Source organism: Drosophila sulfurigaster, chromosome 2L (assembly GCF_023558435.1).
Source record: "Drosophila sulfurigaster albostrigata strain 15112-1811.04 chromosome 2L, ASM2355843v2, whole genome shotgun sequence".
NCBI classification, from domain to species: Eukaryota; Metazoa; Arthropoda; class Insecta; order Diptera; family Drosophilidae; genus Drosophila; species Drosophila sulfurigaster.
The window spans coordinates 15754009-15777881 of record NC_084881.1 but is presented as its reverse complement, the minus strand read 5'-3'; the positions used below and the strand labels follow the sequence as shown (position 1 = coordinate 15777881).

The 23873-nt window shown below is 43.9% G+C and overlaps 7 protein-coding genes across 7 annotated transcripts; 3 read left to right on the top strand and 4 right to left on the bottom strand.

Moving 5' to 3' along the window:
• The first annotated feature begins 10 nt into the window (after positions 1-10).
• On the top strand, positions 11-4517 carry LOC133850280 (rab3 GTPase-activating protein non-catalytic subunit). The gene is made up of 6 exons (XM_062286328.1): positions 11-172; positions 235-541; positions 600-2705; positions 2764-3907; positions 3967-4164; positions 4276-4517. The coding sequence occupies exons 1-6, from the start codon at positions 97-99 to the stop codon at positions 4450-4452; spliced, it is 4008 nt and encodes a 1335-aa protein (XP_062142312.1). The 5' UTR covers positions 11-96; the 3' UTR covers positions 4453-4517.
• LOC133850281 (WD repeat-containing protein on Y chromosome) lies at positions 4439-8629 on the bottom strand. The gene is made up of 6 exons (XM_062286330.1): positions 7958-8629; positions 6667-7906; positions 6160-6599; positions 5907-6105; positions 5225-5425; positions 4439-5166 (listed from the first exon to the last, which is right to left on the bottom strand). The coding sequence occupies exons 1-6, from the start codon at positions 8568-8570 to the stop codon at positions 4512-4514; spliced, it is 3348 nt and encodes a 1115-aa protein (XP_062142314.1). The 5' UTR covers positions 8571-8629; the 3' UTR covers positions 4439-4511.
• LOC133850287 (large ribosomal subunit protein uL30) lies at positions 8589-9709 on the bottom strand. Its single transcript, XM_062286336.1, has 3 exons — positions 9552-9709; positions 8839-9487; positions 8589-8776 (listed from the first exon to the last, which is right to left on the bottom strand). Exons 1-3 carry the CDS (start codon positions 9560-9562, stop codon positions 8663-8665), a joined length of 774 nt encoding a protein of 257 aa, XP_062142320.1. The 5' UTR covers positions 9563-9709; the 3' UTR covers positions 8589-8662.
• Positions 9710-10500: 791 nt separating this feature from the next.
• Positions 10501-15383, top strand: LOC133850282 (large neutral amino acids transporter small subunit 1). The gene is made up of 8 exons (XM_062286331.1): positions 10501-10660; positions 11419-11712; positions 12332-12527; positions 13282-13384; positions 13452-13719; positions 14099-14423; positions 14483-14607; positions 14673-15383. Exons 2-8 carry the CDS (start codon positions 11501-11503, stop codon positions 14944-14946), a joined length of 1503 nt encoding a protein of 500 aa, XP_062142315.1. The 5' UTR covers positions 10501-10660; positions 11419-11500; the 3' UTR covers positions 14947-15383.
• A 58-nt stretch (positions 15384-15441) lies between these two features.
• LOC133850283 (PI-PLC X domain-containing protein 1-like) lies at positions 15442-18061 on the bottom strand. Its single transcript, XM_062286332.1, has 3 exons — positions 16086-18061; positions 15755-16028; positions 15442-15693 (listed from the first exon to the last, which is right to left on the bottom strand). Exons 1-3 carry the CDS (start codon positions 17041-17043, stop codon positions 15456-15458), a joined length of 1470 nt encoding a protein of 489 aa, XP_062142316.1. The 5' UTR covers positions 17044-18061; the 3' UTR covers positions 15442-15455.
• On the top strand, positions 17441-20434 carry LOC133847941 (PI-PLC X domain-containing protein 1-like). Its single transcript, XM_062283281.1, is given in 4 exon segments — positions 17441-17444; positions 18870-19700; positions 19759-20017; positions 20086-20434. Coding segments are annotated over 4 exon segments (1443 nt in total).
• A 65-nt stretch (positions 20435-20499) lies between these two features.
• On the bottom strand, positions 20500-23690 carry LOC133849792 (uncharacterized). The gene is made up of 4 exons (XM_062285882.1): positions 23551-23690; positions 23383-23474; positions 22600-22888; positions 20500-22228 (listed from the first exon to the last, which is right to left on the bottom strand). The coding sequence occupies exons 1-4, from the start codon at positions 23556-23558 to the stop codon at positions 20551-20553; spliced, it is 2067 nt and encodes a 688-aa protein (XP_062141866.1). The 5' UTR covers positions 23559-23690; the 3' UTR covers positions 20500-20550.
• Positions 23691-23873: the final 183 nt, after the last annotated feature.

Genomic DNA, 23873 nt, shown 5'->3' with positions numbered 1-23873 from the left:
AAAGCTGGCCACACACTTGTTTACATGTTGCTTTAGTAACTTGCGACAGTCTGGCAACGCCGCAAGCTCACAGCTGTGTGATGACAACAAAGAAAAATGGCTTGCGAAGTGAAAAGTTTTGGAAATATTTTAGATTTTCGGAAGGTGCAAGAATACTTCGGACTTGGTCATGGTAAAATAGAGAAAATAAAAGTCCAATAAAGGTATTTCCTAAAAACTCCCATACCAATACAGATGATAACTGGCTTAATGCCGTCAACTATGCAATGTCGCCCACTGGCGAAACAATTGCGCTGGCCCAGGGCGAAAAATTGGCGTTTCTCTCTACCTATTGGGACAGCAATGCCCAGGAGAACACATATGCGCTCACCTGGTGCGGTGAACTTGAGAACACGAATCAGATTGTGACCAGTTTACTGTGTTTGCCCATGACGCACTTGGTGCGCTCTTCAGACGTGGATTGGACTTGTGTCGCCGTTGGACTTACCTCTGGAATGGTGCTCTTCTATACGGATACTGGCGTTAAGCTGTTCTCTCAATGGTAACATTAATTCTTAATGAAGATAACGATTAAATTACACATTTGTTAATCCCGGCAGTTGTCAGGAGGACGCTGTGCTGGGCATCAAACTGTTGTCGCCGCCACGTCACTCAGAGGCAGATGCTTTGCTCTACTTCATCTACAGCAGCTGTATGTGCTTCATCAATGGGCAGGATATATTGCCCATACTGGCCAATTGTCGCCACAATATGCAACGTGGCGCCTTAGAGTGTTCTGGAGTTCAAATTGCCGACGTTGTCGCATTCCACAAATACAAGTTTAAGCGGCAGCGCGAGAGCATTATCAACGATGCTGCCATAGTGACAAATCAACGGACGCCCAGCTACGATTTCATTGTACAACAAAGCATCTCCCATGGATACTTTGCCAAGGTGCAATCGATACCAGTGCGCAGCTCCCAAGTGTTGGCAGCGGGCGCTGAACCTTACCTTGGTTTCTTTGATGCCGAGGAGGGCTACAAGACGGTCTCTATTGGCGAAGTGGCCAAAGATGTGATAGGCATGGCCTACAAGAATCTGCTAGGCGGTTTATTTCGACGCTCGCCGGAAGAAGCACCGTCGGAGCAGGTGCCACCCATGCCCAGAAAGGAGGCGCCGATGCGCACCCGGTGTCGTCTCTACGATGGCAAACGTGATGGGCTCAGCATGATCATAGCACCAGGTGCCAAGCTAGCTGCTGTCACAGATAATCTGGATCGTGTAATGCTGGTGGACACTCAACAAGCAATTATATTGCGTGTATGGAAGGGCTATCGAGATGCACAGTGCGCTTTTGTGCCTATCAAGGAGCGTTCGGTGCGCGGCATAAAGTCACATCATCGCAAGGCGCTATTTCTGGTCATCTATGCGCCGCGTCTCGGTTGCCTAGACATTTGGGCACTCCAGAATGGACCCAAAGTAGCTGCGTTTACTGTGTGCAAAAGTGGTCAACTGATCTACAACAATCACAGCCCGTTGGGCACGCCGGGTAACCAATCGCGGAAAGCGCCAGCTATTAATCATTGCCTATTTCTCGATCCCAGCAATGGAAGCCTTAAAGAAGTCATTATACCCTTTCATTATGCACTAAGTGAAACCAATTCGCAGACATCGCGGGACATTGAAATGCTGCGACAGCTCCGCAACCAGTTGCGTGCTTTGGCGCATTCTTCTGGCGAGGATCGTTTGCAGCAGTTTGCTGCCATTGCACGGCTGGCTGGCAAGCTGGAAACGTTGGAGGTGCGGCAGCAGTGCCTGGAAATGCTGTTGAAGAGTAAACGCCTGCAACCGGAGCTGTTCCAAAGTATTGTGAATGCCTTTGCTGAGAGCAAACCTGTTGATGAAGCATCACAAGAGTTTCAGCATCAAATTGGCAACTACAAACGCTTGACCGATCTCTACCTGACACTGAGCAACTATCAGCAGCCAAGCAGTGATAACATCACGCCCTTTGAGCTCCTGGAGCTTTCTGACGCGGATCTGGTGACTATCAATCAGTTGGTCATCTTGCTCGACGCAGGCAGCGAGAAGCCAGCGCCGCCTCGCGAAGTCAGCTTTCAGCTGCAGGGGAGTCACAACATCGAAGAGTTTATCGCGTATTTGAGCATCTTTAACATCGATGCCCCAGATTGCGTCACATTGCAAGCGGACAAGCTGGACAAATATGGCAACGTGAGCAACGATCTCTTTGGTAGATTCTTTGCGCATGGCATGTGCCTAGAGCAGTTCAAGCAGTGGGCCACAGATGCCTGCATTCCCAGCAAGGATCTGCTGACACTAGTCATCTACTTCTGGCTAGACAAGCCCTTCGAGTACACCAACTGTGATGAAGTTGTGGAGGATATGTCCCGAATTGCGGCTATGCTTCGCATTATTTGCGAACTGGCCGGCGAGCACATCAATGACTATGCCTACAATGCCATCTCGCCCTGGTGGCAACAGGTGCGTGAGCTGCTGCTGGAGAGCAAACAATTTGCTGGGCTGCTGGTGGCAATTGTGTGCAAGACGGTTGCCATACAATTATGGCGCGGTCGCAGAGATGGATCCTGCGAAGAGAGCGCAGCGGAGGACGAGGAACGCTGGGAAACCATATCACACGATGAGGCACAGTGGGGACTGCTCATCGGCAAACTGGAAGATGTGTCTGTTTTGGGAGCCATATTATCGTAAGGCATTCTATACCTTTCTTTGTAGTTTGTTTATTTAAGAGCTGTTTATTTTCAGACAACCAAAGATTTGCCGCGCACCTGTGGGCGCAGAGTTGACTTACGAGCCTCCCGATTGCAGCCTCAAGAACATACTCAGTGGTGGCAAAGGCATTGTGACGGAACTCACGGCCAAGTGGCTGAACTACAGTCGCATACACCCATCGCTTATTGTGGAGTTTACGCCGCCAGAGAATGAAACGGATGATGAGCAACCAGAGGACGGCACAAAGCCGAAATCAAAATCAAAAGAAAAGGCCAAGAAAAAGGAACAGCCGCCAGCAGAGGAGCCAGAGGAAAGCGAGGAAATCGAACCAGAACCCGGCAAACCTTGCGAGCCCCTCGAACCAGTCTTGGAACGCTTGGCACTGCTGCGTGCTCACTTTCCCTTCAGCCTGGAGTCGGGTGTGCTGCTCAGCGTGATGGCCTGGCAGCACATGGTGCACTGGAGCAAACAGTTGGCCTCGCTGGAACGCATGCGTGCAGCGCTGCTCTGCCTGGCACAATTCCGTCAAGCAGATTGGGCTCTCAAGCATGGCATCTGCTGCATGTTGTGGCAGGCAACGCTCAAGTATCCGCTACAAGCAGCAGCAAAGTTAATGCAAAAGGTGGGCCGACTGCCGGTGGATAAAATGTGCCAGCAGGACCTGGACATGTCTGCTGGACTGGTGCCGGATTTTCTGGAGTTATGTCTGGAGTTCTTGCAGCATTTTACCACCTCGTTGGAACATGGAAAAAGAGATCTACGCTTCGAGCAAGCGCTAAGTGAGGGTCAGCTGCCAGTGCAGTTTCTGGCGCTGCAACAGCACAATGCGCTGCCCGAGCTGCTGCAACTGCATATACAACTGTGCGGTGTGTTGCATTTCATAGCCACGTTTCAGCTGCGTTTTCCGCGTCCAGTCACCACGTTGTTCGATGCACTGTCCAATCAGGCGCTGCTTGCGGACATTAACAAGGAGCTGCCTTATGTGCTGCCGCCACCTGATTTGGTGTTGCAGGAGAAGCGCACGCAATTCTTGTGCAACGCTGTGGCAGCCACAATGGATCTGATACGCGAGGATCTGGAGCAATTGTACATACTCGATCATGTGTTTTACATGGCCAAGATATGTGAATTGGCCGACAGCTGGAAGCTCGACAAGCTGCCCATACTACGCAAACAGGTGAGTTAGAACTTTCAAGCTACATAAACAGACGGTCGATTGATAATTGATGATCTAAGGTGGTTGAGCTGTATGCCTTTGGTTACGATGCAGAGGCGCAAGTGCTGCTGCATGATATCAGCGAGGATGAGGAGCTGGGACGCCTTCTGCTGGAGATTGCCGGTCGACGTCTTAATCTGTTTGCCGATGGTTCGCAGACAGCATTCCTCAAGATTGCCTCGGTGGGTCATCAGCTGCTCGCCTATTTGGATAACCTGGTAAGTGCCTGCAGCGTTTACTATCCACAAAACTGATTCAACAGCACAATGCAAACACAACCCATCATCATCATCCATCATCAACCACATCATCATTTGTTGTAACTGCAGAAGGAGCCGTTGACAGACGAGAGCATAGCTATCAATGCCAACAGCCCCGATGAAATTGATATCGCTGCACTGGACAAGCTGCTTGCCCATGCCTACAAATGTCTGTCGAAGCGTGAGAGCAGATTACTGATCACCGCCGCCCAGATGTACAATGCGGTGCGCATGCTGCACTCCTAGAAAGGATTCACTTTATAATTGCACGCGACACACAAAGAAATAATAAACAAGTTTTAGTATTAGGACGGTTTGGTTTTGGATTTGCGTGGCTTCTGCTGACTGGAGGAGGAGGCAGCTCCAGCTTTGTAGCGCACTTGTGGCTGCTGTGGCTGCAACGGTTGCGGTTCTCTTATATTTATTGCCGACGTATTGGGATCGACTTTTCCCTCAACGGGCATGTAATGATTCAAATAATTCTCCGCCTTCACCTGCCCAATAATAGGTGGCGTGGGCAGATTGTCCATCATCGTCGAGGGATGCACACGCAGATGCGTGTAGACTGGAATATAAAGCTGCGTTGTGTCCAGTTCGATGCGCTGCTCGATGGCACTGCGACCGGGCAGTGTAAAGTGATTGCCCAGAATGGGTTCTCTGAGCGGCTTGTCGAACATGCTCTTTAAATCGTTGGCAGTGCTCTCCTCCATCTCACGATCATCCTCGCGCTTCTCACTGACTCGGGCGCGTTTTACCGGCGTGTGGTACTGTACGCCCGTAATGACCTTAAGCGTTGTGGAGCTGGCAACCTTCTTGATGTCGGGTGGTAGACGATAGGCGCGATTATCCTCACCGGCGCGCTCGAAGGGCGACAGCTTCGACCACGGCAGCACTGTGCCCAAGGTGCCAAGGTAACGACCGCCTTGGGTCCACAAGCGACACGAGTAGTCGTGACTGCCACTATGGAGAGGATTAAAAATTGAAAGAGAAACACATTTATAGTGACATCTTCGCTTACGTGAATATTATCTTGGGCAAATTGATGAAACCAATGGAATTGATGGCCTTCAAATGTCCCTTATAGGAACTGACCAGCATCGGCTCCGGTTGATTTCTCACTATGCGCTTGGCTCTGGGCAGAAAGACTTCCTTGCGCAGAAAAATGAACTCCAGTCGCAGTCTAGGCATGCACACGTGAATCTTCTCTGCCTCTGGTACACTGCAGAGAAGTCGCAGAATGATGTCTGAATGTCTGTCTTTATTAAGTCTCTCCTGCCTCAACTCAGTCTGCTTTGTGTTCTAGTTATGAGTTATTTATTATTATAGTTTTTGGCAAAATTTGCTGAGCTCGGAAATTCGGCTAGACACGCAAAGTGCCTGTCGGCCTTAAGGGTTGTTGGTTTGTTGTGTAGGCGGATGGATGACACGTATACAAGCTAATATACACATGTATGATAATGAGTCGTGTCGTTAAAACCAATTTCTGTGGTTTCTTTATGCCTGCCATTGAAGCGTGTGACCTTACAGTGAACTACCGCTAACGAAGTTGCAGAAATTAAAGAGTCCTCAAGTTTACAAATCCCTGAAGAAGTTAGACATACTGATAGACAAATGAATAAGTTAACTTTTACTTCCGTCTGATACATGACAAATGTATTATACCCTATAAGGACCAATAATAATAATACCTCGCTACTCACCAATAATTGACAATGTGCCAGACCTTGATGTATCCGAAGGCTGTACCAGTATATAAAAAACGATTCTTGCGATCCGTAGCCATGGTGAGCACGCAATCGCCCAACTTGTGCACCGCATAGAACTGACTGAGGATGCCGCCATGCTGATGATGCGAATACACCTGAATAATACCCGTATCCAACGAGATAAAGACACTCCCTGCAAACAGTTGAATGAATAAAGGAAACTAAAATGATAAAGAACCAGATCTACCGTGATCCTTGGTCATGGGACGCTTCTGCAGAAAGAGCACCGCCTGCACAGAGACAGGTATATTGCTGCCGTAATCTTTAATCTCATCGGGTTTGTTTAAGCTACCAAGCGTCGTGTTGCGCGACATACGCGCGATTGCCGACAACGAGGACATGCGTTTGCTGCGTCGCTCATGCTTCTCCTCATCCCGACTGAGTTTTAGCTCAATGAAGCGCTTGGGATCCATGACATTGTAGCGTCGATATGGCTGACCTGTCTCCAGTTTCCAGAAGATAATCTCACCCGAATAGGTGGCCGTAACAACACCCTCGCCCAACTTAACATCGGCGCAAGTGATGTCGTCTGTGTGAAACTTGGACCACTTCTTCGGATCGCCATACTCACGACCCACAACATCGTTGAACTCGGTAACCTGTCGATCCCAGCCCATCGCGAGTATGCTAGGGAAATAGGTACAAATAAATAAGGAAAAAGATGCGTTTCACTACTTTTACAAAGTTCACGCACCGATCTACAACCCAAATAACCGCTGTGACCTCCTGATCCGGCTGTATGCTCATGTTACGTATCACCACCGAATTGTTGTAGTTCCAAATCTTAAGCGAACCATCCCGAGCACCCGTCAACAGAAACTGTTCCAGCGGATCAAAGCAGGCGGCCGTGATCTCAATATCAATAGTCTCACCGTAGATCATCTTCGTATGACAATTCTTCATGATGATCTTGCGCCTGCCACTCCACGGATCCCAGACAATAATATAGCTATCCAAACCACAAGTGACAATGTTCCGAAACAGACGATTATAAAGCACCACCGAGACGGGAGCAGCATGCGTATTGCCATCGGTGAGATCGACACGAACCCGCGGACAGCACTTGATCGAGATGAGCTTGCGACCCGCAACCATCAATTCCCGCAGATGCGAATGATAATAGTACTTGATGTCCATTTCGCTGTGGTGAATGATGCGCACCAGATCGCCATAGGTTTGAAGCAATGTGTGCTCTTGCAAATCCCACACCTTGATGATCTTGTGATAGTCAACACTGTATACTTTGTTCTCTTCCGGCTGCACAAAGACTGCCACGATGCCACCATTGTGGCCAGTAAGTATAGCCGATGGTTCCGATGAAACATAAACATCCCAGATGCGTACAAAGGTATCTGGGCCACCAGTGACTAGAATATTCTTAATTTCCGACACATAGAAGACGGTGACACCCAAAGGAATGCGAAAGTTGTTGCGATCATCGTTGCTGACCATGATGAGGCCAGGACAACGACCGCGATACTTCTTCGTGTTGCGATACTCCGCCGAGGCGAACAGCGTGTTCATGTGCAGCGAGTAGTAGACACATGAGATGAGCTCATTGTGCAGATTAATGTATTCCCGCGGCACCAACAACGGAATGCGACCACGTAACACATCTGCCCAGACGAGCTCGATCAAAGCAGCGCCCGGTTTGGCTTGGAATGGACCACGCAAATAAGGAGAATAGGACAAGATGCGCACATTGCCCGCATAATCACCCAGTACCAACTTGGAGTGCACTTTGCCATTGTTATAGAAGGCATAGCTCATGCAGTAGACGGCATAGGGTAGACTACGAATTACCATGCGCAGCGTGAACGTGGAGGCAATTGTCTCATGGAACCTCAACTCACGTTCGGTGGACGAGGTGCAAACGATGCTGACGTCGGACAGCGCTTGAAGTGCCAATATCCAAGTGGGCATCTTCAAGTGAACTGTAACAGCAGGAGTTTGAGCGTTATAGTTGCTCCTATTCATTTACTTACTGCTCTCGGAGACCGCACTGCGCAGCGGTTCCATGTGTGCGCTCCAGAAGCGCAGCTGTCCCTCATGACTGGCCGTCACCCACATGCCAGAATTCTCAGGCGAATCTTCGCCACCAAACGAATAGTTCGTGGTCTCTGTAATCTCCTCAAGCGGCGTCTGATCGGACTTCACCTTGAGCAATGCCAGACAACACACTGCGGATCTGTGTTCGGTTTTTCGTACCGATGGCGCCGTTGAAATAGGCATAATTAGTGCTTCCTTTTGACTACTGGGATCCTCCTCCTGGAAACCAAAGATCAAATACGAAACAAACTCATTCCAATCAATCATGAAATCCCGATTCTGATTGATCTTGAGAAATAAACGATTATAGGTGTAATCACTAAACGTGACGTCCACATCCTCAAGCAATCGTCGCAATTCGGTGAAGCCCACAACTTGATTTGGACATGCATTAAAGCATTCGTGCAATTTCTCGAGTTGTGCCTTTGAAATCAAATCATGCAAACGCTCTGTTTGCTCAGGGCTAATTTCGTTGGTAGCAGTGGAGGAGATGGTTTGGTATTCGACGTTGGCATTGCTGTCGCCGCTGGCAAAATAGATGCCCGACATAATGATCAGTGATGTGTCTTTTTTTGAGTTTATACATACAACTATTTATTTAAGTTTTTTAGGAAAATTAAAGTCTACTAGGGTTGAAATTTTTACAGGCAACGCGCAATGACATCGTTGATGCCATTGCCGCGATCTCCATATTCGCCGCCACGTTTGAAGGAGACGGAAACCTTTTTCTTCCAACCATCGCGAGGACTTGATAGCTAAAAAGTTAAAGTTTAAAATGAGCTCTACATATTTTAAATATAGCATTTAGTTAACTTACAGAAAAGGCACACAGAAAATCATTGACTGCCGCGAAATTTGGTCCAACTGTGCAGATTTCATGAATGATATCTTCCAGGCAAATGATGCCCTTCTCGCCCAGTTGCTCCTCTACCATGGTGTTCGACTGTATGGCCGTCTTTTTACCATCAATGCTAGCAAAACCCTTCTTAAATAGCAACTCTCGAATAGTGCTCAATGATGGATGACCAAAGACAACAAAAGGTTCGATGACGCGCAACAGCAGCTGATTCTCTTTGTTGTTCTCTAAGAAGACGGCGTTGTGACGCCTTGGCATACGCAAGGTGCGAAAGATGTTTGCGGTAGTTTTGTCGTAAATCATCTTGCCCGCATGACGCATAACCAACAGCAGTCTGGGATTTGTTTCTGCTGCCGCTTCGGCGCTCTGTTCGGTGACATTTGTGCGTAGAATTGTCCGGCGGATGCGGTTGGATGTGCGTTCCGCTTTCAAGTAACCCATGACAAAGGATTCAGCTCGGCGAAACTTGTGGTGTGCCTTGGTTTTTACAATGCGTTTGATGCGATCATTGCGCTTTTGGTCTAGCACAGATTTGTCCTGTTGAATGCGACGCTTGCGGTGCTTGAGCACTGAGACTGTTTTTCCAGGCAATTTATTGGACACTGCATATCTGTACAGTAAAGCATTAAATTAGTAAGCTTTCTCTTGTGATTTAGTAGTTTTTGTGCACTTACTTGTCAGACATTGTGATTAAATAGTTGTTTTTTCGAAATGAAAACGCGGAACACGTGCAAACACAATCAAAACAAAAACTAAAGGGCTGCCAACTCGCTTTCAACACCAACAGCTGCGTCGCTGTTATCGACTAATCGAAAGTCAATAATAAATATCAAATTTTGCGGTTTATTCAAACTTTTATTTTGGTTTCTTAGCGTTAATTTACTTGTGGATTATAAAAATATGAAAAAACTAATATCTATGCACAAATTTTATTGGTCTACAACAAACTGGTAACATTTACGCGCCTTTTTGCAAGAGTTCTATAAATATATCAATATACCAAATTAAATGTTACCAGATGATAATTCTTGGGATTTTTACATTGTGGCCCTCATATGTAGATTTAGAAAATTATTATTTTGGTCACACGCCACCCAGCCTAGTAGAAAAGCTCTTTTTCAGAAGAAAGTAGGTGAATGTTGGAGTGAAAGAGGAAAGAAAGGAAGTAGAGCCAAATTGAATGACATGTTTATTTTTGCAATCAGGTGTCTGCACATTTTGTTTAAATTTAAATTGATCTCCACCAATGGCCGAAAATAGTTTTGGCATTGATTTGAAATGCGGAACAATTTCCGGTTGTGCGCACTGGCAATTTGTCATTTACTCATTTTGATAAGGTAGTTCCCGCTCTCAGTGGAAGAGACACGCAGCAGTCTTATCTACGTGACACGAACGCAGTGCGTAAATTAATGCCATTAAATAATCAAGATTGATAACTTGTTGTCAGGCTTATCATTAATCAAGGTTGTCGTAAATTAGACAACATAAGAATTACATGTATCGTTTTTTTTCTATACTATTTTATTTTATAAAAATAATATTCAGCTGCTTTATGCTTCGTGAATGTTTTCGTGCTCGTGCTTCACGTTCGCCCATCACTACTACGATTCTCATACAATAAATGTTGTGTGGGGAGAACTGGGGGTTGTTTGGCTTGCATGGCAAAAACGCCGGTCGCGTTCTCTCTGCTGTGGCAACTTGTGGTGGTCTCCGCCGAAAACAGTCTCAACGCGTTCCTCGAGTCGGTTGTGTGTGTCGCGGAGTCAACTTTCAATTTATGCTGGTAAAGTAAACTAAATAAATCGAAAAATTTCTATGGAATAGTGACGACATTGTAGGATACGCATAAAGAGAGTGAAAAAAGGCGCGTGGAGGCAGTAATTTAATGTGAAAAGTCTACATTTAACATATCTATATTAAAATTATGTGCACAATGGCCTTAACAATCATCGCTCCAACTGGCACAAAAGCTAAAGTTCAACAACGTGCGAACATTGGCAAATAAACAGCAACTTACAACAAAATAAACAATATTTTTTGGGGGCTAACCATAATATTGGTTGGCTACAAAAGCATAAATGTACAGTGCTTATGTGGATAAATAAATTACCAAGAAAAACAAAAGTGGCACGCGACACTTCTGACACAGGTTTCACATTACATCAAAATTGCGCGATTATTTTACATGTGTTCCACACACACACACATACAAAAACCAGTGCGGGAATTTATGAGTATGCATATGTGTGTGTGTTTTTGAGTTAACCAAACTGATTTTAGCTTAAACTATAGAAAAGCATAATTGAAGTGCTACGTAGACAAGGCTAACTTCAATTTAACTTGCTGCTAGTTAGTTTTCTTAGCTTGTGTGCAGTTTTTCAATTAACTTCAACTACTTATCAGTTATACTTGGTTTCTACTATCGCTCAACCTTCTTTAACGAGATGATAATGGGTTTGTCTGTCGAATCTTGTCTATATTGATAGTAAAAAAGTACCTCTATATAAATTGTTTAATTTATGGATTTCCTCTTCTTTAAAGTGGCAATGTCAGCGTCGCATAATTAAATAAAACAACCAAGAAGTATTCGAAGAAGTCACAAATAATATAATATCGCTTAACAATGCCCGATCGCTATGCTAATGGTGTGACCAACAGCTTGGTCGAGCCCCCTGTTGCCAATGGAGCTGATCGAGACGCTGTCGAGCAGGACGATAATGACAAGATTGTGCTAAAACGGAAGCTTACGCTTATCAATGGAGTTGCCATTATCGTTGGCACAATTATCGGATCGGGCATTTTTATAGCGCCCACCGGAGTTTTCTTCTACACCGAGTGAGTACAGAAGTTTTTGGATGTCACGAAACAGGTTTTGAAACTGCATTCAAAACCAGTATTAATAATTTATCATCAATTGATTGTGAAACGTTTGAGATGACGAGAAATTAACGAGTTCAATATCATACTATATAGTTATATATTTCTTTTGGTTCAATAAACAGAGCGGGTGACCCACCCACTGAATGGGTCAATATCACTATAATTAATAGTAAATTGAACAACACACTAATTGATGCGAATTGCGAAAAACAATCTTTCTCAACTTGTTCTGCCGGATGAGTAATAAGAAAATAAAGCCTGCTGCCAATTGGGCGCCCTTGATGATGATGATGTGAAGAAATTGCCGGCAATAATTGCATCAGCTTTTTAAGTCGCCAGATACAATTACAGCAGAAAACCATCCGAAAATAAACAATTCTCATCGATAGACACACACAAAATCACAATCATTCACACTATGGGAGTGTCTCCACTTGAGCCACTTGGAGCCACAAAGTGACCGCTACTCTGCCCATTGTCCAACCACTTGCTTATTTAGTTGTACCGCATTCCCTAACACACATCGTCCGTCTCTTCTTGCCCCCCTCCTTCTGACGCTCTTTCTTTTCTGTAGATCTGTCGGAAGTTCTCTCTTTGTTTGGTCGGCCTGCGGTATTCTTTCGACTATTGGTGCTCTCTGCTACGCTGAATTGGGCACAAGCATCACCAGATCCGGTGGCGATTATGCCTACTTGTTGGTGGCATTTGGGCCACTTGTTGGATTTTTACGCCTATGGATTGCATTGCTAATTATCAGACCCACTACTCAGGTGAGCCAACTATAGTTTATATCTATTAACCACATGTTTTATTGTTTTATTGGTATAAACAACAAGCATATGCTGTTTATTGATTGTTTTAGTGCTGCAAATCAATTGATTAAAGTTCTCTATTCTGTCAGAATTTAATTCAATTTGCTGAAAGTAAATGTATTTATGTCGCAAAGAATATAGTTTTAGTGCTGTAAATCAATTGATGAAGTGCAAAACTCAAAGCAAATTTAATTAAATACATTTTGAATTTCAATTGGTTCAACTTTCTTTATATCGACAATTTGAAGATTGCAAAACAATTGACTAAAGTATAGTTTTCAATCACAATTTAATTCAATTTGTTGAGCTCAAGCTCAACTTTCTCTACCGAAAGTAAAGTCGGATGCATTCAACTGGAATCCAGAATTCTAGTAATCAACTAAGTTGCTAAGCAAGAAAGCAGTCGTGACGCACATTTATTGCTCTACCTGTTTGCTGTTGTGATATTAATTAGTTAAATTCTTTTTTAAATACTGTATCTTTCGTGAGAAAAGAGCAATACACTCCGTTTATAAGTAAACTTACTCAAGCATACAAAATATGCGGGTTCTCAATTTAGCATTTGCATCTCAAGTTTATTTCCGATAGCGATTTGATTCTCCCACAAATCAATGAAAACACATTTAATTGCTTGGAAATTTGTTTATTGAACAGACGTGCTCAAAATAGCATTTCAAAGTAAATATAATAATGAATTATTTTCCATTTCCAGACAATTGTGGCGCTAACCTTCGCACATTATGCGGCCAAGCCCTTCTTCGAGGATTGCGATCCGCCCCAGAATGCTGTAAAGTTGCTGGCAGCTGTTTGCCTCTGTAAGTAAACTATTTTAAACTTAGTATAATGATAAACTAGTAACTCTTTTAATTGTATATTTTATAGGTTTACTAACGGCAATTAATTGCTTGTCGGTTAAGGTGTCGATGAAGGTGCAGGATATTTTTACAGTGGGAAAACTGCTGGCCTTGGTCATGATAATACTCGCTGGCGTCTATTATATGGCCACTGGCAAGCTGGACAACTTTTCCAATCCATGGGAGGGTAACTACAGTGCCCGCAATATTGGCTATGCTTTCTACTCTGGCCTATTTGCCTTTGGCGGATGGAATTACTTGAACTTTGTCACTGAAGAGCTTCAGGATCCCTACAAGTGAGCTTAATACAAAGTGGCATGAATCAGATTGAATGGGTGAATGCGTATATAGGGGAAAAGCGTATATAAAAAAGAAGCCTGTCAAGAAGACAAATAGCTGGTTGAAGTTTTGCTGAAAGCGTTTTGCGTCATGCGCAGGCGACAGCAACAAGTTGCGAGTCGCCCACTTGTTGAGCGTCCTTGAAGCGAGTGGGTGACTGGCCTGGTGTGACTGTGGAGGCGAATGCTGAGTTTGCTTTCGCCCCCTAATGAATTCAATTTACACATCAGATGCAGCAATCAATTTAAGTGCCGACGCTGCTTTAATTTCTATCCCAAAGCGTACAAAAACGTGTCTAATGTTTTACATATTTTTTCGCTTTCTTTTCCTGTCTAGAAACCTGCCACGCGCCATTTGGATTGCTATGCCCCTGGTTACGGGCATCTATGTGCTCGTCAATCTCGCCTACTTTGCTGTGGTATCCAAGCCCGAGATGCTCAGTTCGTTGGCCGTCGCAGTTACCTTTGGCAATAAGGTATTTGGACCACTCGCTTTCATGGTGCCCATATTCGTGGCATTGAGCACCTTCGGCGGTGTCAACGGCGTGCTCTTCACTTCGGCTCGTCTTTTTGCTACTGGTGCTCAGGAGGGTCATTTGCCCAAGTTCTTCCAGTTGTTCCATGTCAAGCAACAGACGCCCATTCCATCACTTATATTTACAGTGAGTTGTCAGTCGAATTAATTGCTTAAATGCTTGCTAAAGTCAACTGTTTATTGCAGTGCCTGATGTCATTATTCATGCTCTTGACGGATAATGTCTACGAGTTGATCAACTACTTTAGCTCGGTGCTCTGGCTCTCGGTGGTCGCCAGCATAGCGGGCATGTTGTGGCTGCGGCACAAGAAGTGAGTAGCATAGATATATTTCTACTTCTTCTAGATATGTAGATATATGTCCAATTCTTTTGCAGACCAAAGCTTCCACGACCCATCAAAGTGCATTTGGCATTGCCCATCATCTTTATGACCTGTTGCGTCACCTTGGTGCTATTGCCCAATTTCGAGGAGCCCTTCAATCTGTTCGTTGGCATTGCCATCACACTCGCCGGCATTCCATTTTATTATGTGTGCATCGCCTGGAAGAATAAGCCTCATTGCTATGGTCGCCTCTCGAATGGCATGGTGAATCTGTGTCGTGCCATCTTCAATACAACCATCATCGAGTCGAATGAATCGCTTAAGTAAATGTAAACTCGAAGCAGCAGCATTTAGTTGGTTGGATCACTCAAATTAGATATTCTTTGCCGAGCATGTTTTTGTATGATATTTTGCGATAAGATAGATAGCATTTCTCAAATCCACAATGGAAACGTAGTTTATATTTTGTATTATCATGGTATTTATTGAAGCGATCAGCAGTCGCTAGCCTAGCTCTTAAGTTGTTGCTAATTTGATGCAGTTTTTTGAGTTTTTCATATACACAAAAAGTATATATGTACGCATCGACTTGTCTCAGTTGTGACACTTTTAGGGAAAATAAAGCATAAGCAAAACCTAGTTGTAAGCTACAAATGAAAGTATCTTTATCCAAGTTCTGATGAACACAATCTACATATAAATGTTGTATGGAGCTTATTCAGATGAATTTATAAATGTTATTAAATGCAAAACCAATTTATGAATTGTGTGAGTCATAACTTCAACTTTCATTGATGTTAGCGTCCGATTGGCTTGTCAAAGAATCAAATTTGTCTCTAGTAGACAATCTTGCGTCTATTGACATCGATGGCAGTCTCCATCAGCGTTGTGCCGCGTATAAAGTCAGCTGCAACAATATTGGCATTGTTGCCCAGTTCATCACGATACAGCTGTGAAATGCGCCAGTTAACATTGTCGGACATCTTACGCAGTCCGCCATGTTTGTCCAGGATAACACCCCAAGTCTCTGGCGTAAGCTCGGCCATATCAACTACAGGACGACTTGAAAAGCGACTGCAAAAACGAATAATTGATTACTGGAGTATAGAGTATTTTCGTCTACTAATCTACTCACGATATGTCGTAGCTGTTGATGAAACGCAAATGGGTTTCGAGGCTTGACCAGGTCTGGACATTACCCCAACGTTGTTCTACGCCGCCGAACAGCAGCTGTGGAAATTCTTGCACCATTTGATCCTTCTCGTAGGCGAGTATAACATTTTGCTGCCGCTTCCAGATCTCGTTCAAAGTAGAACGCCAGGTGAGAGATGGATGCACAACTACATCACCGAACTGATCCCTTAAGTAGCTGACCAGCAGCCGATGCACGCCCAGATTCTTGCCAAAGCCTGCAAAAGCAATGGATTAGCCTGGGAATGCAGCTTCAATGGCTTTTATCAACTTACCCACTGGAAACTCTTTGAGGCCAAAGATCACAATTTCATTGGTTTCCAGCACAAATTCCTTGACCTGTTGAATAACCTCCTGCAATGGTCGCTGTTTCGTTATACCATGGTAGATGAAAAACTTCTCCTCCGACGGACGATAGTAGCCCACGCGAATGTCCAGATAACGTGCTCCATGCATCAACTGGCCACGTATATCATCGTCTTGGGTGAGCGCGTATTTTGTGACGATACTTTCGCGCAGCAACGGATCGAAATTGGGACGATAAGAGCCAGAGTCATGTGTGCCAGGTATGAATAGATCTCGTAGACGCAGCTCACCCAGCTTGTCGCGCATCTCAGTCATCCAGCGTGGGTAGGCACGCACACAAGTCTTGGCGAGAATACTCCCAGAGGCATCGATATAACTAGCCCAGTAGCCATAGCAAGAGCTCTGTGTCGTCACATTTCGGGAGAGCGCGTAATCGAAGGGAACTCCCGTGGTGAACCATTGCGCCGCCAGACTAGGCTTAATGGCAGCCACAATGGGCGTGTCGCCGCCATTGGCTACCCAGAAGACGTTGCTCTTGCTAGGCTCTGGACTAGAAAAAGAGCTTGCAGGTGTTGTATAGCCATTGATGGGCACATAGGCCACATTCTCTTCTTCGTCAGAGCCGCTGCCTTCTTCGCTGTTGGCTTGAAACGAAGCCAAAGGTGTACCAAGTGTCGCGGCACGCTGTTCAAAGCTAAGTGGATCTTCTGCAGTCAAGAGGACATTGTCACCTTCGCGTGATGGTGCATTCTTCCACGAGACCTCCAGAAAACGTTTGCGTGCGCTAATTGTGAGCCAGAGTTTGAGTTGTTGAGCATCTGTTGGAGGTTGTGATGAGCCTACAATATGAACTGCATCATCCGCCTCTGCCAGAGCATGGCCAGAGATGCTTAGTAGTGCCAGGAGGATGAAGGCGAATTGCAACATTTCAGACAAAATGTCTTTTTCGTTGAATTAATGCTAATTTGCTATGATTGCGTTTAAGGTTAATCAGCGCGTCGTCACTTTAACACTTGTTGAGACGAGACGACGAGCAATTGTGTGCAACACAACCCGGCAGCGCCTGACAACTGAGATCAACTGTTTGCCACAAGCTCTATGCTGCGATTACTTATTTCGAAAAGAGGCGACTTCTAAGTATCTAAGTATATACATACATACATATGTATATGTATGCATGTATTTTAGTGTGCCTGCCACCTCCAAGTGCTGCCGATCATGTCGTATGCGTAACAATAGCTTCGTAAACAATAGAACAAATCAACTTTCCCGTCTCGATTTATGCTCAAGTTGAATGCCTCTCGTTACTCACACAAAACTAGAAATGCGTAATTTCCTATTATGCTTAAATTTTGAATTTATTTATTCGTTATATTTTAAATAAATACAGCGGAAGTTTAAACGCGTTGCAACGTTGCCAATACTCAATTAGTTCAAGCTTAGAAATAACAACGGAATTGTAACAAGTTTTGTCGATTAGATGATATACTAGTTAGCACTACTACCGATGATAATGATGCTGATGTCGATGTTCAGGCTGATATGGCATGAGAACAAAACGGGCAGAACAAACACAGACATCAAAGTCTCACACGAATTCCTATAATTTAGTTGTGTGTACGCAAACTAAATACAATCAGATAAACAACAAATTGACGTTGTAATTGTTTGATTGTTTTGCATTTGATCATAAATATTGATAGGCAATTGTGCCAATTCTTGTGAATTGTGCTAATTAAATTCTCCTATTCGAATGTGCTAATTAAATAAGTGTATAACAAGTTCACTACGCAGTATTAATTCTCACTTTTTGATATATTTATCACTTTTGCAGCTTTTTTTGTTATCTCTTTTTTGTATTGTTTAATATTTCTGATGACTAATAAGCGGGCAACTCGCGTGTCCAACGTTCAAGACCCGGCTTTGTTCTGCGACTGAATCAAAGTTTAGCTGAGCAATGGTTTCATGGCTTGCTGTGCGATGGGGCAATAACTTTCTGTTTGCTTTTAGCGTTGATATGTGAAATCAAGCTTGAAATGATGTAAATTATTGTAGTATGTAACTATTATTAGTTGTCATCTATTTATTTACCTCTTTGATATGACCTATGCTTGGGAACAATTTTGAAAAATAACGAATTTGAACGAACAATTACTGTGGCAGTTGGTAAAGCAAACTTTTCGACAGTTGGCAATGCTAAAATGTTTTAATTTTGTGTGAATGACAAAAAAGCCTAATCTTGGCGGGCGTTCAAATGATTTTTTTTTATGAATAGTATGGGTTTAACATGTATTTATTTCTATGTATATAAGTATAAACTAAAATAATAATAAAAATGATATAACAGGATTTCTGATTTTATAATTGAGTACTAGCCCAATTATTGTTTTGGTTACGAAATTTAGGTTACACTATAAGATTCTACTTCATTTGCAGAAATATCAAATTGAACGATAAATGTAATTTACACAGTTCTTGGTTTTTGCTATTGAACTTGAGCATAAATCGAGACCGGAAAGTTGAAGTGTTGTTCTGATTACGACGCGCATGTTACGCATACGCCATGTGCGCAGAACACGCTTATGGCAAACAGTTGAACTCAGCTGCCAGACTTTGCTGGTTGTTTAGCCTCTACACGTGCTACGTCGCGCTTATCAAACTTTAACTTCATCAGAGCAAATTAACCCAAAAAGACATTTTATCAAAAATGTTGTAATTCGCCTTCATCCTCCTGGCTCTACTCAACACCTCAGGCCATGCTCTGGCGGAGGAGGATGCTGTGCATATTTCTCAACAGCAAGATGGTCAACAACTCAAACTTTGGCTCACAATTAGCGCACGCAAACGTTTCCTGGAAGTCTCATGGAAGAATGCGCCATTACGCGAAGGCGACATTGTTCTCTTGACTAAAGAAAATCCACTTAGCTTTGAACAGCATGCCAATCATAGCAGTTATTCTGACGATGGTTATACAACCTCTCCAAGCACTGTTTCTAGCTCACAGTCTACTCTCTCATGGGTAGCCAATGGCGGTGCCACGCCTACTATGGGTCACATCAAGCCTAGAAAGAAGGCACAATGGAACACGACGGGAGTGAAATTCGATTACGAGCGATTCCGCAATTTGTCAACGTGGACTTCTTGCTATGGCTACTGGGCCAGCTATATCGATGCCACGGGAAAAATTCTCGCCAAGACCTGTGTGCGTGCCTATCCCCGCTGGATGACTGAGATGCGCGACAAGCTGGGTGAGCTGCGTCTACGAGATCTATTCATACCTGGCACACATAATTCCGGATCGTATCGTCCCAATTACGATCCGGAAACTGAAGATAGTTTGTTTTTTTTCCTTAAGTATAAAAAATACGAGCTTACCCAAGACGACGACATACATGGCCAGTCAGTGCATGGAGCACGTTATCTGGACATTCGCGTGGGCTACGATTGGTTAGAGAAAAACCCATTTTTCATATATCACGACATAACGCAACAGCGACCATTGCAGGAGGTGATTGACTAGGTTAAGAATTTTGTGAAGAAAACTAATGAGATTGTGATCTTTGGTCTCAAAGAGTTTCCAGTTGGTAAGTTGACAAAAGGAATTTGAAGCTGCATTCCCAGGATAATCCGTTGCGTTTACAGGCTTCGGCTGGGATCTGGCCGTGCATGAATTGTTTGTCGACTATTTAAAGAAACACTTTGGTGATGTGATTGTGAGACATCCTCTCACCTGGAATTCTACGTTGAATGGCATCTGGAAGCAGCAGCAGAATGTTATACTCGCCTACGATGAAGACGAAATAGTGAACAATTATACACAGTTCGTCTTCCAAGCCGTTAAGCAGTATTGGGGCAATGTACAGACCTGGGAAAAGTTGGAAGACTATTTGAATTCCACTTAGTGAGTGAGAAAATATAGATGAAATAGCTATAATAATATTTTAATAACTAATGCTTCTTATTTCGCAGTCGCATTTTAGAAGTTCCAGTGGCTGATATGGCCGAACTTACGCCTAGCAGTTACTTAACAATGTTGTTTGACACACTTGGAGGCCTGCGTCAGATGGCTGACAATGTTAATTGCCACATCTCGCAACTCTATCGAGGTGAATTGGGTGAAATTGCCAATATTGTGGCTGCGGACTTTATACGCGGCACAACTCTAATGGACACAGCCATCGATATTAATCTCCGTAAATGGCATTTCCTTTGGGAAAATCCGGGTTCAAAGTACAAACCAACAAATCTATCCTTAAAAACAATATTAGAATTTAAGGAACTAGAAAAAAGAATCAAAGAGCGTTTAAACCACTTTTAATAATATTATATTGAGTGATTTTTTGTATAAACTAATTGGACTTTTCCCACCGCATATTGTTGAAATTCTTTATAAACTTTTATTGTGAACATATTATACAAATATACATAAATGGTTTATAGTGTTACTGTTTCCATGTAGCGTTCAAAGGATTGTGTGAGCAATGTGTGATCTGGAGCCAGATGCGTGTCTGCCATTACAGCCAGTCGATATTTGTCGCCAAAGCGATGGAGATTCAATGACAAGCAAGTCTTTGATTGCGGCGGTCTAAAGAGAAGCACATCCTGCACCTGTTGCCCCCAGGCAGCCTTAAACTGTGTGTCTGCCGCACCGTAAATCTCTGTGATGGTCACAGGGAAATTGTACGAGAAAAAGTTGATGAAAATCTTTGTGAGCACATGTGGCAACAGCGCCGTCAGCAAACTGTACTTGGTCTGGCCAATGGAGGCCAAATAGATCATGATTTGTTGTCGCCTTATGCGCTCCACAATCTCATGCAGTTGATGCGCCTTCAGTGAGTCTGGTGCGCCGAGTGGGAGCTGCAGAAAGACGACGCCACCAATGTGATCCGATTTGTCGCCACTGCGATCCGTAAAGTAGCCCTTAGAGATGGTGCGGCAAGTGGTATTCAATAGAGCTGGCACAGCAGCCGTATCGGCGAATGTCTCGAAGTAATCGTGGACTGCACCCGCCAGGCAGGCCAAGCTAAAGTCAGACTCACGCAGTTTTTGGCCAAACATATGCTGATGACGTTCGCGCAGCAAGGCGCCATCGATGGAGCGACTAAACGAGACAATCTTGCGTCCAGCATAGGACTTCTTGTGCAGAATATTTAGTTCCTTTGTGGGCTGCACAAAGAGCACCTCAAAGATATTGCGCGGCGCCTTGAACAGCTCATAGCAGATCTTGACCAGCTCAAGCTGAGCGTAGATCAAGAGCGGCACATAGAGATGCAACCGAGCACAGTAGGTGCTGCTGAATGAGGTCTGACCACGAAGCACAACATCGCGGAATGCCAGCAGCTCGCAATAGCAATTGTATGGCACAAGGATCACATGGTGCAACAGCATTTGCCACACAAATCGTGTCCAGGCCTTTGCCATATTCATCGGTTGAAGACTGTGCCCGAGAGCGGCTCGTGCCACCGTCCAGTTGAGATTACGTTGCTCCAGTTCACGCAACAGCAGCAAATATATTGTCTGTAGTTGTCCGACCTTATTTCGATATCCAGGCGAACGACGATTGAGCTTGCGACGCATGGAGCGAGTGCGCCAATAGTTTAAACTTACATTGACCAAGACAATGAGCGCCAGAGACAGCAGCTGACTGAGATTACGTGCATCTGGATGCGCCTTCACATCATCAGGTGTGTCCAGCGATTCGAATTCATAGATAAACTCCTGCCAGCGACAACTGATCAAGTGGAGCACATGTTGCAGCAGCTTACTGATGTGCTCTGGCTGGCGTACAAAGTGCGACAACTGATTGCTGGGCGTGGTTAGACCATCCTGTAGATTCAAGATGGACTTGCGTTTGGTGTCCTGCAGCAGCAGCATTTCGCTCACATGCAAATCCTCCTCCTCGGCAATGATCAAGTGATGCACCTTCACAAGTATATAGTAGGGTTGCGTGGCCTCTGAGTTGGGTATGACAGTCACTTGCCATTGGGGCAAATCCGAGGGAATATACTTGGCAGCCAGTTCGCTGACATAGTCCTGGATGTTGGATTCGTGGACGGGGCGACCTCGATACTTGTCTGTGCCAAGCAGTACATGGTTATTGATGTTGAAGCCACTAAAATGGAGGAGTTGGACTGGTTAAATAAAGGAAATTACTTGGAAATTTTAAAATTTGTAACTTGTTTTTTTATGGTCTTGTTTTTAACGCTTATGATTAATTTCAAGTGGATTAATCAATTTCAGGCCATAATCATAATGTTTAGACAACTAAAAAAACCAATTATTTTTATTTTTGATTTTGATTATGATATGAAAAAATGAGTAACAAAGACTCTAACCAAGACCGTACAAAATCATAATTTAATAGGAGAGTTAATTCAAAGAAAAAGCTTTTAGCATAATTTAAAGAAATAGTATAATCAGGCTAATTCATATTATTACAATAAGAAGTATCACTACCCTCATTGCTTGGCAACATTTACTCACCTGCTGTCATTGACCCAGGCGTACTGACCCCAGCACGTGACCAGCTTCTGTCGCAGTTTCGGGAACTTCAGCATGCCCGCCTTATCCTTTAGATCAATTAACTGCTGAGCATAAGCACGCTTGATCCGTTCAAAGTCGCAGCTTCCCTCCACCTGGAGTAGAAAGTGAAAAATGCCCGCATTCTTGGGGGTATCGATAAGGGTGCGAATCTTCTTTGACTTTGATATGGTTAGATTGGGATACTTGATACTAAGCACATAATTGGCCAGTTCGTTGGCAAAGTGTGCGCCTGCAACGAAAAAAGTCGAAAATGATGATGATACCACAACAAATACTGATACTGATAAGCACTTGACACTACGACAATTTCAATGGACATTAATCGAAACCCACGGAGCGGCCTTATCAATGGCAACGTTTTTATGAGTAATTCACTTGGTCAAGGTTCAGTTTTGGTAGCTCGTCTGGGTCTGGGTTCCGCAAAGGTGCAACAGGTAATCAGTAAACGCATCATATAGTATTGTTATTATTTTCTTTTTATAAACAATGCTTATCAATGGGCATAATTGTGTGTGCGTATGTGTACACATAAAGCCTCTCAAGCGAATCGTATAATGAGTGCGAATGCATCCTTTGGCTTTGGCTGTGGCTGACTGCGCGGTTAGTCAACCCATGCCTCGTTTATTTATAGTCGGCCTCTTTGATCTGTATCATTTATTGACCTATCAATAGCATCGTATCTGGGATGGGATGGAATGGGATGGTAGGATCGATTTGACTTACACATAAATGACAGCAGCAACAATGGCAACAGCATCAGTGCCACAATGAAGCACGCCAATGTCTTCAGGAATGACAAAAACTCTTGCCAAATACTGCAAAGTATTCACTATTAATATTTATATTATGTACGTATGTGCATTATTCCGGTTTGCTGGAGATCTTTGATACCTTTCCATGATTGATACTATATTTGCTGTTTATTATTATATGTTCTATATATGTTTTTGCGTATATAAGTTCACATTCGTATTTCACTTTTGTCTATCACTTGGCACGCCCGTTCGATTCTGTGTACTAAACACGACTGATCTTTCAGCTCGCCAAAGCTTTGATGAAGTTGCAAATTCTCTTATCAGCACTTTGATTATAGTGCTCCTGTCGCTAGAAAGATGAAATTGCAGAAGGATGGAGATTTAAATTTTATAATTTAAATAATTATATATATATTTAAAAAAAAACTTCTTTAAATTTGATGTAATCTTTAACTACAA

What these genes read in the sequence shown, in the direction of transcription:
- LOC133849792 (XM_062285882.1), bottom strand. An exon ending in GTTGCTGCTGTCATTTATGT is followed by an intron (nt 22,889 to 23,382) that starts GTAAGTCAAATC and finishes TTTTCGTTGCAG; the next exon opens with GCGCACACTTTGCCAACGAA. An exon ending in GCCTGGGTCAATGACAGCAG is followed by an intron (nt 22,229 to 22,599) that starts GTGAGTAAATGT and finishes CCTCCATTTTAG; the next exon opens with TGGCTTCAACATCAATAACC.
- LOC133850280 (XM_062286328.1), top strand. Translation starts at nt 97, where the DNA reads ATGGCTTGCGAAGTGAAAAGTTTTGGAAATATTTTAGATTTTCGGAAG. An exon ending in GTTAAGCTGTTCTCTCAATG is followed by an intron (nt 542 to 599) that starts GTAACATTAATT and finishes TAATCCCGGCAG; the next exon opens with TTGTCAGGAGGACGCTGTGC. An exon ending in TGCCCATACTACGCAAACAG is followed by an intron (nt 3,908 to 3,966) that starts GTGAGTTAGAAC and finishes TGATGATCTAAG; the next exon opens with GTGGTTGAGCTGTATGCCTT.
- LOC133850282 (XM_062286331.1), top strand. Translation starts at nt 11,501, where the DNA reads ATGCCCGATCGCTATGCTAATGGTGTGACCAACAGCTTGGTCGAGCCC. An exon ending in GGAGTTTTCTTCTACACCGA is followed by an intron (nt 11,713 to 12,331) that starts GTGAGTACAGAA and finishes TCTTTTCTGTAG; the next exon opens with ATCTGTCGGAAGTTCTCTCT. An exon ending in TTATCAGACCCACTACTCAG is followed by an intron (nt 12,528 to 13,281) that starts GTGAGCCAACTA and finishes TTCCATTTCCAG; the next exon opens with ACAATTGTGGCGCTAACCTT.
- LOC133850287 (XM_062286336.1), bottom strand. An exon ending in ATTTTCTGTGTGCCTTTTCT is followed by an intron (nt 8,777 to 8,838) that starts GTAAGTTAACTA and finishes TTAACTTTTTAG; the next exon opens with CTATCAAGTCCTCGCGATGG.
- LOC133850283 (XM_062286332.1), bottom strand. Translation starts at nt 17,043, where the DNA reads ATGTTGCAATTCGCCTTCATCCTCCTGGCACTACTAAGCATCTCTGGC. An exon ending in CCTCAAAGAGTTTCCAGTGG is followed by an intron (nt 16,029 to 16,085) that starts GTAAGTTGATAA and finishes TTGCTTTTGCAG; the next exon opens with GCTTTGGCAAGAATCTGGGC. An exon ending in ATCAACAGCTACGACATATC is followed by an intron (nt 15,694 to 15,754) that starts GTGAGTAGATTA and finishes TCGTTTTTGCAG; the next exon opens with TCGCTTTTCAAGTCGTCCTG.
- LOC133850281 (XM_062286330.1), bottom strand. Translation starts at nt 8,570, where the DNA reads ATGTCGGGCATCTATTTTGCCAGCGGCGACAGCAATGCCAACGTCGAA. An exon ending in CAGTGCGGTCTCCGAGAGCA is followed by an intron (nt 7,907 to 7,957) that starts GTAAGTAAATGA and finishes CTGCTGTTACAG; the next exon opens with TTCACTTGAAGATGCCCACT. An exon ending in GTTATTTGGGTTGTAGATCG is followed by an intron (nt 6,600 to 6,666) that starts GTGCGTGAACTT and finishes CTATTTCCCTAG; the next exon opens with CATACTCGCGATGGGCTGGG.